We start from the raw sequence: 12,213 nt of genomic DNA, 5'->3' as shown, positions 1-12,213 counted from the left end.
CGGAATGAAATCTGGGATCGCTAGCAGTATATATATGGAACAGTATCGAATTTTCCTTGCTTCGCGTTTATGGAAGAGCACGCGAACGGTGGAAACGCGTTCACACTTTTCCTTGGATATACTTTATCCATGGATCTTCATTCGGAAGAGCTTTTTCGTAATTGCTTATACCAGCACGTCCGAGTTTAATCACTCTGCGGTAAATACCCCCTAAAAGGCCCTGCCCTTTCGAGCTCACGTGCTAGGGTTCCAATTCGAATTTTTTGCTTGCTTTTGAAAAATGTCATCTCATTATTAAAAGCATATATCCTGGTCGGAGCAGCCTTAAATACGCAGCTGTCAGTAGCGGGCCCGTCGCTGACGGCCCACAGTGAAGCAGCTACCCCATGTTACACGTCCGCCCCTCGCTTTCGGGGGTCAATAGCTGACGGGTAAAAAAACTCAGTTTCGCTTAAGGGGGGACACTGCGCCTGAAAACTTTTTTTACAATTCTTTACCAATTTAAATCAAACTCGCTGAGTTTATGTATATTTGTGTGCTGATTTCAAATATGCAATTTGTTTTCTAGTACAATGTGTAGTTTTTGAATTCCATGTGCCATTTTGGGAGCCCCAGTTTGCCTAAACTGAGAGAGTTACAAAGTAATTAGGCACATTAGAATGACCTGGAATGAGTACAGAGTGCAAGAAAACAAGAATTGAAGGTAAACATTAGACAGAAGTCTGTCTGGTTGGGTAAGTAAACTGAGATAACTGATATTTATTCTCCAACCAAAGTTACGAAGACACGTAAAAACCCGACGTTTCGGAACCAGCTCGGTTCCTTCCTCAGGGGGGACTGCGGCGGCTTGGCAGCGGCCTCTTTAAGGCACTCTCGCGGCGGTTAACGACCCCACGCATTATCGAGGAGCGTAGCCCATGCGCATACACCGGGGGGAGAGTTCAGGGAGCCAGCGAGGCGTTGGCTCGGATTTTTAGGAAAGAAGGCGTGCACATCGCGCACGTGCCTTCATGCACGCTGGGCCGCTTCCTTCCCCCGCCCGAAAGACCGACCAACAAAAGACAGGGCGCCCGGCGTCGTTTACAAAATACCGTGTGCCGACTGCCCCTCGTCATACATCGGCGAGACCAAAAACTTCCCCGAACGGATTAGGCAACACGTCAACGACGTCCGTAAACTCAACAAAGAACGCAGCGCCGTCGCCGAGCACGCAGAGACGTTTGACCACAGAATAGACTTCAACGGAACCGCCATCCTCGAAAGTGAAACCAAGTGGAGGAGGAGGTTACTACTGGAGTCGTGGCATATACAGAGGACCACTCAAATATCAACCGTTCACTCGGAACTCTCCCCCCGGTGTATGCGCATGGGCTACGCTCCTCGATAATGCGTGGGGTCGTTAACCGCCGCGAGAGTGCCTTAAAGAGGCCGCTGCCAAGCCGCCGCAGTCCCCCCTGAGGAAGGAACCGAGCTGGTTCCGAAACGTCGGGTTTTTACGTGTCTTCGTAACTTTGGTTGGAGAATAAATATCAGTTATCTCAAGAAAACAAGAATGGATGTTCTAAACCCATTTGAACAAAAGTTGTGGCATGTTGAATATTTGTGGCTGAAATCCCAGCTTGGAGTAGACTAATTTGGAATGTTCATCGTGCCATAACTTTTGTTCAAATGGGTTTAGAACATCCATTCTTGTTTTCTTGCACTCTGTACTCATTCCAGGTGATTCTAATGTGCCTAATTACTTTGTAACTCTCTCAGTTTAGGCAAACTGGGGCTCCCAAAAAGCATATGAAATGTTTGATATTTTAAAAACTACATGTTATACTAGAAAAATAATTGCATATTTGAAATCTGCACACAAATATGCATAAACTCCGCAAGTTTCATCTCAATCGACAAAGAATTAAAAAAAAAATTTCAGGACCCATGTCCCCCCTTAAGAGCGAAGCAATGAATGTGATACCAACAAATTGTATTGTTAAACGAAGTAAGGCTAGCAGCTAACTCTTTTGGATTCGATCTCGCGTAACTCAACAAAACTCAACAAAACTCAACAAAACGCTGGTTTAAGGGAATATGGCCGCTCCAGGAACCGGAGCGTTTTCTTGCTCTGAGTTCTCTAAACACGAAGTAAGCGTTGAGAGCACAGCAAGTTTGCGAGCCGTCTCCTGATGCCTCGAGATGGCGCGCGCGCAAGCGACTGCGCCCTTCAAACGATGCGGTCCCCCCCCCCCCCCCCCCGCTCCTCTGGCGTCCTTTCATGCTCCTTATGAAAGACGGGCGGGGCGTTTCCTCTCTGTTTGATGAGCAATCGACGGCAGGCCCGCACGCGGGAAGATGTTATCTCATGCGCTGTCCGTGCGACGGAGACAGACGGCCGGCTAGCTTAATCTCCGCTTCAGCCGCGTTCGTTGCCAGCGCTCGCGAGCTTTTACCCGCGGCTAGAATTCGCGTGGTGATGTTATTAATTTGGTCTTTATACAGAAAATTACGGCAGTGGCGACGGCAAGAATCCGTGGAGAGCGTCCATATAATTGTTATCACAATAAACATTTAAAAAAAGTTGAGCCATTTCACTCTGTGAAGTGGATGATAAGCGAAGCTGTTTCGCGCATGGCAAGGAGGTGACATGGTGGAGGACAGTTTGGTATGTAAGGCCAGGTTGTTAACGTTCAATACGCAATATTAATGCGAAAGCATCAGATGCTTTATCAAACAAGAAAATTGACCGTCGGTGGCGTCAATCGATTGATGCAAAAAATAATCATGTGATGGCGTCATCATCACGTCATAGATCGTCAAAACTTGTGACGTCATCATGGCGTCATATCGTGATGTCACGTGATGACGCCATCACGACATCGTCGCTTTACCCTGCTTCCGTAATCGGTGCGCCGATCATGGAGCTAGCGCAAAACCAGGTGAAGTGCAGATAGCTTGCAAAGAAGGAGGAGGAGGATCAACCCGTCGATCGAGAAGAAAAAGAACCTGGCATTCGCCTTGGAGTTTTCTTAGGGGAATGCATTAGAGACAGTGTGGCTCTTCGGCATTGAGGCAATGCTGTACATCACGGCGTTTGTCTACATTGTCTGCTGATAACCACATAGATGTATTTAGAGTGTTATTTCATAAAGTGCAATTTTATTGATCTGGTATTCTGTTTATTTGCTAGTGTCGAAAATAATCGCCGAAGAGTTTAATTCAGAACACTCAACTGCATGAGCCCTTATTTTTTCATTAGCGAGTGAAGTATGGAGTTCTCCTGAGATGATTTTTTCCATGAGATTTGCAATGAATCGAAATATTTCTAGCCTTCATAAGAGCCCCATAGTAATATTCCGGTGCTTGAATGTTATTGCAATATGCTTCTGTAGTGCACTCCAGGATGTGAAATTCGCTGCTCCAGAGTGCTCCCAGATGCAAAATTATCTGCTCCAAAGTGCTCCAAGATGAAAATATTGCTGCTCCAAAGTGCTCCAAAACGGAAATTTTGCTGCTCCAAAAATTGCTCCAAATCAGAAGTCCTCGGTAGCATCACTGCATAAGCCCACCCTGTCATAGATGCAAACATGTTCCTATAAACAGCTGGGCTTGGCACACAAGGGGGTACTCGTATGGACTGAACCATTGGCCAAATGGCACACTGGCTTCTGGCAGCAACTTGATATAATCTGTGGTAACAGATGCTGAAGTTGAAAAGGCGTGCTGTTTAGTAGGGAGACCCCCTAGTTAAAAAAAAAAGTTTATTTTAATGCATCCGCTTGTTCTTCATCCTTCTCAATTAGAATAATTGCTGTTGGGAATGTTAGAGTTAACTTTTTGTGACCAATTTCTGATTTAAACTGGGAGTACTGTAGAAGACAAAGATGTCATTGTGCGCATTGTAAAGAAGCTTTGAGAAGTTTTTGAAAAGATGGCAGTGTCCTCTGTTAATGCGCGTTGCTGTTGCAGTAGACGAGTTCAGAGCTGGTAGAAATGCTGAAGTTTGTTTTTTCTCTTTCTCTGTTATATTCTGAAAGTTTTGGTTATGTTGCTGATAAGCATCAGACATGCCCCAGCATCATGACTTCAGAATGAGGCTGCAGCTGTTGCTTTTTTCCAAGGGCCTACCAGTATAACCAGTTTGTGGGCAGTCAGTGGTGGTTTTAGAGCGTTAATAAAAGATGGTGGGCATACAAACACGGACACAAGAGAAAAGGTCAAGACAACACAAACGCCGACTGTCAACTGAAAAAGTGCACAGCTGTGGAAAAGAATGTAGACACAAAAACTTATCTGTGCTTGCTCAGGCATTGGCTACCACCTATTCATCAGGCACATGTGGATGTCTAAGGAAGAAATAACTGTTCTGGCATTTGATTTCTTGTTTATGCAAGTTAATCACACACATGTGCTTTCACTACTAGTATCTATACGCCAGGCTTCAACCATTAGACGCACTTCATTCCTGTGCCTCTATAAAACTGGACGTTCATAGAATTTTGTTGTGCATTTACACTCTCGACAATGTACAGATAGAGTGGATGGTGAGCCTCCAGTTAATGACCTCTGATGTTCCGTTAATATCTGATTAGCACACTGGCCTGTCTGCCCTACATAGAAGTGGGCACAGCTGAAAGGATCCTTACCAACTGGTTCAACTTTGTCTCATTTTAGAGCTGTAAGCATAAGCAGTTCCTTAAGGTGAGATAGCATTCACTTTTTGCTTTTCACTGTAGATGCACAAGTGTGTTCGGGGACAATCAACATTTAACATGCACCTTGAGGCTACCCTTAGCATGCGAGGCTTCGCTTATTGTTGCTGTTAGGTGTGATGTGTGCCTTGGCCAACAAACTGCGAGTGAAGCAGTTTGCTGCTGTTCATTGGTTTAAACAGAAAAACAAAAAGCTCACTTGCTTAAACTGTATGATTTATTTCTAGTCAATTCTGGATTTTAGTTCTTGTATTTTACTGCAGTTGCAGTACTATATACTTGGAAACGACCACCAAGCTGTTTCCTAAGCTGGTGTCTAGTATAATTGTACATGCAGACATTGTTTTTAGAGCTTTTTGTTGTCACTTCATCTGACATATATGAGCTTCCATGTGCTGCTTGCGAAACTATAAGTTACAAGATTTAATTAGCCTCTCCCCATTGTGTATACTGTTAGGCATTGCATCCACCACGGACAGCTAGTGCCATATATTGGCTGACAGTACCCATACTGCTGTTCAACAAAACTTGAAATTCGGTGAGATTGTGCATAGCTTTGGGAACATCAGAACGCAAAACCAGACATTCACTAGAACGAAAGACACAGGACGGGCGTCGCTGTTTGTGGCACTGCTGTTTGTGGCAATTAGCTATTGGCAGCTTATGTGCCACTCGTTAATTTGAATAGAACAGGGGATCTATTCTTGGTACTTGAGTATGGAGGCATTATGTTTGAGAAAAGTTCAGCATTATTTGTTTTTTGACAGTGTTGTAATGTGTATATTGTTTTGAGGCGAGCTTTCCAGTGTGCCACCTATTGTATGTTACATGAATGCACATGGCTGACTAAAGATCTTGCGATGGGTCTGGCCCTTGCAGCTTCCTCCTTTTTAACATTGCTTTGTGTTAGCTTCACTGATTCAAAGGCATGCTGCACCGATAATGTACCTTTGGCTTGGAGTTAGAAATGTAAAAGCTGTCCTTGACGTGAATTATCTAACATAGGCGTATACATAATTACATGGATGCACGGGTGGCACAGTTGTTTGCACTATATTTGGCTTGCTTGCTCGCTTGCTTGCTTGCCCCTGGCATGCAGCTCCTTCTTGTGGAACTCAGACAAAGGCCTGATCATTATTGCAGTAGTCTTATCCCTGAACGTTGTCACTATGGAATATGCTATGCGTGTTGGGGGCATTAGGTGTGCTTATGTTAAGGCAGGTAGCGCAAAGAGACACAGACACTAGCGAAGAATAAGTGCACAGGACAAGCGCCAACTTCAAACTAAAGTTTATTTCCTGAATCCTCGCCTATTTATCTTGGATCACACCACCACATCGTCACCATGGAGAGAACAGCTGATACTGCTGTGAATGTCATGACGCCGACTCATCTTGATCATCTCTTATACTTAAAATGATAACAACACTAAAACGCGCGAAACCGCGCAGTCAAACACTGATACACTCGAAAACATCACAATAAAAACATGCATGCTCAGAATCGAAAGTTCCTATCACGCGGCAAGGGTAGCAGGCAGGTTGGCCGAAAGGAAAGCTATCTCACACGGGAGTAGGCTCAGTGAAGCCTGGCTAACACATACGGAATCACTCTTGAGAATTAAAAACGCTTCTACGATCTTTCTGGACAGCTTGTTCCGGTTCCGGTACATCACCGCCGTGTCAGACAAAAGTGGTTCACACCCGCACTGCCGACAGTGCATCGCGAGATGCGAGTATGGCGAACCTTTTAGAGAGCTGAAATGTTCTCTGAGCCTGATGTTCAAACATCTGCCCGTCTGGCCAATATATTTACGTCCGCACAAAAAAGGAATGCAGTACACAACGTTACGAGTGCACGAAACGAACCGCATACCGTGCCTAACGGTGCAGACCGCCGTTCTGTGATCTTCCTTGCTGCACATGCGCCTCTGAAACTTTGGACAAATGGCGCCCGCCGTGTTTTTTGCAGTGAAAACAATGTCAACGTCATCATCTCTTATACTTTTAGGTATAAGAGATGATCAAGATGAGTTGGCGTCATGACATTCACAGCAGTATCAGCTGTTCTCTCCATGGTGACAATGTGATGGTGTGATCTCAGATAAATAGGCGAGGATTCAGGAAATAAACTTTAGTTTGAAGTTGGCGCTTGTCCTGTGCACTTATTCTTCGCTTGTGTCCGTGTCTCTTTGCGCTACCTGCCTTAACATGAGTTCCCACAAACTAGCCCAGTTATCCGTTCTCGTAAGGTGTGCTTATGCTACATTTTCTGTTTTATGTTCTAGCATCCATAATTGCTCATGACTGGATAAAGAGGTTGTCTAGCAGACGGACATACAGGCAGACAGACAAACAAATGAGCAAATAAATGTGAAGATGCTGGAAGCGTGAGGGATGGGGAAGAGGGGAACACATACCACCACACCACAGAAGAAGCATGAGTTATGTTGATGTGGTAGCAAGGTTTACACTTTAGCCATTTTGCCTTTCTCATTACTTTGTCATATCTGCATTTTGTAGTGAAAGAGGAGAAAGATGTGCTTTTTCTATGCAACCACTTTGCCCTAGCTGCTGAATACACCTGCCTGTGTTTGTCTCCTAAATATTGCCATTACAATTTCATCGCTCATTGCTGAACTCTTTTTTTTTTTTTCCTTATTCATGTAATGCTCTTGCTGGATCACGTGTGTAGCTGCACACCTTTTGTGTACGTATCAACACTTTCTTAAAATGTGCCAGTATATTTTTCAGGTGAAACTTTGGAGAATGCAAAACAGTATATTTAGTAATGGGCTTCATTTGGAGAAAGTGCTTTGACAGTTTTAAAATTCAGTTGCTGTTTATGCAGAAAAGCGCTGTCTCAGTTGAGTGTACCTACCAACTTGTGCCAAGCTCAAAAAAAAAAAAAGCGCCAAAGTATAGCAATACAACTGCTTGTAGGTTACAAGCAGTTGTAGTCTGAGCATACCAATCAATGATATATGATATATAGAAACTTGTGCCTTAGTTACAGAAAACTGTATATGTATGTGTTCCTAGTAGCATTGTTGAAATATATTTTGAAGGCTTTACACTTGTTTGTAGTCTATAGTACTACCACCTGTAGGGCTGCTATCTTTTCATTCTGAAAGAAGAGCCCACAGAACTTCCTCACTTGCATGATTGCTTGCTTCTGCACCTTGATAGCATTGCTGTGTAACATGCTACAGGTAAATGGGCCCTAAATCTACATTGGCCCAGAGGTCCTGTGGAAATTGAGTTTTAAGCATTCTGCAGCATTACAGAACTATTTGCTGGTGGGATTGTACCTATTGCATCTGGAATTGTTGTACACCATCCCTGTTTTGGACCCATGTACTATGCAAGAGGTAGGGTTCATTTCATAGCTGGAAACAACATACAATTAACTTCATATGTGTTACTATAAGGTGGGGTACTTTCTTTATAGTTGGCTGTGTCACCATATATGTGTGTGTAGAGAAAGCAGGCCGCATGCATAGTTTGCTCATGTGAAGCTCTGCCGTTTAAATTGCAGTGTGGTTATGAAACTGTTATACATCTGCTTGCCATATTCAGAATGGGCTAGTTTTATGTGTAAAAGGTATTATGTTTACATGATTTTATTTTCCTCACCCAGTCAATGTGTAATACATTGTCTTTCAGTTCTGATATGAAGAACGCCCTTGACGAGCATTTCAAGTCGAGTTCCATTGTAAGTAGTTTTTTCAGAAGTCATATAATCTTCCTCTTGTGCACACATTTGTTGTGCAGTATGAGGGCTGTACTGGGGAGGAATTAGGGGGTGGGTGTTTGGAAGCTGAACTAACTGTACACATTGAGGGAGGCACTGAAAATAAATCCATCATTGTTGGGCTCAAAATTTGGAAGGGTCTTTATGCATCCTTCATTTCGTCAATGTTCTGAGGTATGCGGCCTGGGGAAGGGGGGGATTGCACCTCCCCTTTGCAAAAGGGGGGCACACGGGGGAGTGGTAAAGTCCTACTCGCATATGAGTGGTATATTTCAAAGACATAAATTTTGTCTGCTTTAGATGTATTATTGGGTGCCGTTCACAGAGTTATGTAATTTTTTTCATTGCCGAATTGCTGAGTTGTAAACTTCATAGTAGTCCTGTTTCCAAAATTTTGCTGTCTGCCTCAATGGCACAGTGGTTACGGTGCTCAGCTGCTGACCCGAAGGTCGCGGGTGCGACCCCAGCCGTGGCAGTCACATTTCGATGGAGGCGAAATGCTAGAGGCCGGTGTACTGTGCAATGTCGGTGCACTTTAAAGAACACCAGGTGGTCGAAATTTCCAGAGTCCTCCCCTATGGCATACCTCATAATCATCGTGGTTTTGGCACGTAAAACCCCAGATATTATTATTATTAAAATTATGAAATTTTCAACAATATTTATTTTAAATTTGATGGTCCAAATGAAAAAAAAAAAAAGATCTGCTTTGTACAGTAATTAGATTTAAGCTGTTTTTGTGTTGCGATAGCAATTATATGAACACTCCAGGTGCGTTTTTGCTGTCGCCATCAGCGTCGCCGTGAGGTTTCGTATAAAGTCCAAAGGTAATGACGTTGCCCCGCGCGTTGTACGTTCTTTGCACGATTGAAAGTGCACGAGGGTAGCTGATGACTGCAGCTCAAGTGGAGAGGAAACGCACTGGCCATCTTCCATTGCGTGAATGACCTATCGAGGTTCCCGGAGGAGGGGCTGCAGCGTGGCTCCAGCAGGAATGCGTACTTTCAGTGGCCAGGCGTGGTTGTGCGCACCCTATCTTGACATGGATCAGCACATGGCTCATACCTTTGTATGTGCTGTGTTCTCATCGCTCAGTTTACATTGAAGCAATAGACAGCATCACGGTCGCTTCGCTCTTTGCAGCAGCCACATTTCCTTATGCCAGCGTTTTGTTGAGTTACGCCAGGTCGGATGCTAAAGGGGTTAGCTAGCCTTACTTTGTATAACATTCCAGTTTGTTTCCATCGCATTCATTGTTTCGCCTTTGCGGTGAAACTGTGACTATTTATGTAACAAACCTCATCAAAATTTGGTGCAGTGGTTGCCAAGAAAACCACTTTGTCTCTTCCCATGTGTTTAGGTAGGATCCACCTAGCCAGAGCTGCCTCTGAAGGAAGCTTTATTTTTTCTTGTGCTGTATGAATATGAGACTTGAATTTTGTTAGCGTAGGGAGTCATTATCGGAAGGAAGCCTCCTGTAATTTGTGTGAGCCATCGAGGTGATGTATTGGCGCATAAATTAGGAAGTAATCGCAACTTGACTATACTTTGACCAACATTTTTATTCCAACAACTTTAGAGAAAGGTATTGCATTTACCCTTGTCTTGTTTGTGCTGAAATTTTACTGCAAAAATGATCTTTTGATTGACATTATTCAATATGCCACTCGGCTTTGTAGCTTGCCTGGTTCTGAGCATGAGCAAACTGGCGCACCAATGTAGACTGGTTCTGCTGAAACAGGTGTAGCAACGTCTCGTGTATTTCATGTTTCAGTAGTGCAAGACAGTTTTGTGATTTTAATCAAAGTGAGATGAAACGATATTTTTACATAAAACGCAAACCCACAAAGTTGCCCATCCACAATTGTTATTCGTAGTACTTTCTTTACATGTTGACAGGTGCTAAAACCAGTCTGCATCCATGGAAAAACTTACTTATGCCCAAATGATGGCACTTTTTGATTTTTTATGGATGAACATGTAGCAATGGTTTAAATGTTATACTGAATTAGCCAGATCAAGAAGTGTGATTATGTAGGATGTCTTTTTGCAAAAAAAGCAACTGAACGGGCAGGATTTTTTTACTTTTTTTTCTTTTGAAGTTTTTAAAAAGAACAGAAGCTTAGGTTGCAGTGTTTACTAAAACGAATATTCCAGGCATTTGGCCCTCATAAGTGGAAAGTATAGCTGTAGGGAGTGTGTTGTATGCTGGTGGCACATGAGAGGGGGTTGGGGTGGGTGGTTCAATCGGAGTGTCATCCTGTACATTGTGTGGTATATTACTAAGATGCAGTTAATAGACCTCGCTTGTTTACTCATTGAGAGTCGTTCAGTATAGATACTCTGTATGTCTTGCTTGATAGTTTACGTTAATTTTACTGTCATATAAGTAATGATAGCATACTTATAGGGTTAAAAAACCTATTTTTTTCAACTAGTTCACCTTCTTAATGTCTTGGGTGAACATAAATTATATGCAATATATTTTTAAGCAGTAGTGTTGAGCATACTTATTTATCAAAATGCAAGAGCTGAAAAAGTCTTGCACTTCTTTTTGAGAAGAATTTCAAAATTAATAATTATCCTGAAATGCAGCAAAGAAGCATTTACTTCTATGGTTGTGTTGCACAACATTTTATTATTTGGCATTATAATTTTTTTGCAGTGCCATGCAGCTTTTCGTGACAAGATTGAGGATGTGTCCAAGAGCCTGAGCAACATTACACAGGCTTTGCGGCTGCACAGTTCAAAGCCACACCTGCCTAGCAGGTCTCAGTCAAGTTGGGAACTACTTTCGCAAGCTAATAAGTAGTTTAGTTGGTGCCAGTTCAGCTGCCTATGGTGTATGTGTTCCCAGGGATGTGTTTTCTAGAGGTCATCTCTTTCTGTTTATATATTTTACTTTTTTAGATTTATTTATATTTCAACATGGCGTTATGTTTCATTCACGAATTTGGTTTTGTAATATAATGTGCTCACAAGTTCTTGAACTTGACATATGGACCATTGCAGTTTGGTGTCAGCCAAAGAAGTTCCACTTTATATTAGTATGAGCGGTGATTAAAAAAAATAATAAGTGGCATAGCTGCCAATCTGCATCACCTTTTATTTGGACCATTTGCAAAGTTCATGTTGCAGGGATTGCTATGAATAGAATGACTGAACGTAATGACTTTTTGGGCATTTGGCTATTGTAGTAATTTCTCCAGTGGCACCAAATGTGCATTCACTTTGCCAGTTGTGCGTGGGTGCTTGGTACTTCAGGGGAATTAACTACTGTAGTGTTTTGCCTATTGTGCAGTGTTAAAGGACTGTATTACGGTTTTATGGCACTGTCTTTATGGATGGGCCAAATGTTTCATGTTGCATTATTTGGCCAACCACTGGGTATGTATATTATTCAGCAATAAAGTACTGCAGCCTTAGCTTCACTGCATTTTGCCAGATCATAGAACATACTTTTAATTTATTGCCTGTACTGCTCTGTTTTGTAGAAAAAAAAAAAGACGAGGTTTTTTGAGATTCATTGTAAGCGGCTGCTGTTGCTTGTTAATTTTATTAGTTTTGGTGGAGCCTTTGTTGCTGGTTGCAAACATCTGGCCAGAGAGCGCAGATTGGTATTCCCACCACATGCTGCCTTTACTGGTAACTGTCCCAGCAGCAGCTTCTTGTCTTGAGAAGGCACTTTGTGTGCTTCCAGAGGCATTTTTCATTCCAAGGTAGCTCTTTCTGTCAGGGTTTTTTTTTTCCGGTTTTGCTGCAAATT

The 12,213-nt window shown here is 42.9% G+C and overlaps 1 protein-coding gene across 4 annotated transcripts in view; it reads left to right on the top strand.

Moving 5' to 3' along the window:
• LOC119402309 (uncharacterized) overlaps positions 1–11,743 on the top strand; it is an 89,245-nt gene extending 77,502 nt beyond the window's left edge. For 2 of the 4 annotated variants that reach the window (XM_037669479.2, XM_037669462.2), the window contains 2 exons: positions 8,360–8,408; positions 11,113–11,743. In XM_037669479.2, the coding sequence (XP_037525407.1) occupies positions 8,360–8,365 (6 nt within the window). In that variant the 3' untranslated portion in view covers positions 8,366–8,408; positions 11,113–11,743. Of the gene's footprint in view, positions 1–7,388; positions 7,404–8,359; positions 8,409–11,112 lie in introns of all 4 variants that reach the window. The other 2 variants (XM_037669467.2, XM_037669473.2) reach the window with 2 other exon arrangements.
• Positions 11,744–12,213: the final 470 nt, after the last annotated feature.

This window comes from Rhipicephalus sanguineus, chromosome 1 (genome assembly GCF_013339695.2).
Source record: "Rhipicephalus sanguineus isolate Rsan-2018 chromosome 1, BIME_Rsan_1.4, whole genome shotgun sequence".
Classification (NCBI taxonomy): domain Eukaryota; kingdom Metazoa; phylum Arthropoda; class Arachnida; order Ixodida; family Ixodidae; genus Rhipicephalus; species Rhipicephalus sanguineus.
The sequence above is the reverse complement of the archived record's forward strand: the minus strand, read 5'-3'. Positions and strand labels throughout refer to the sequence as shown.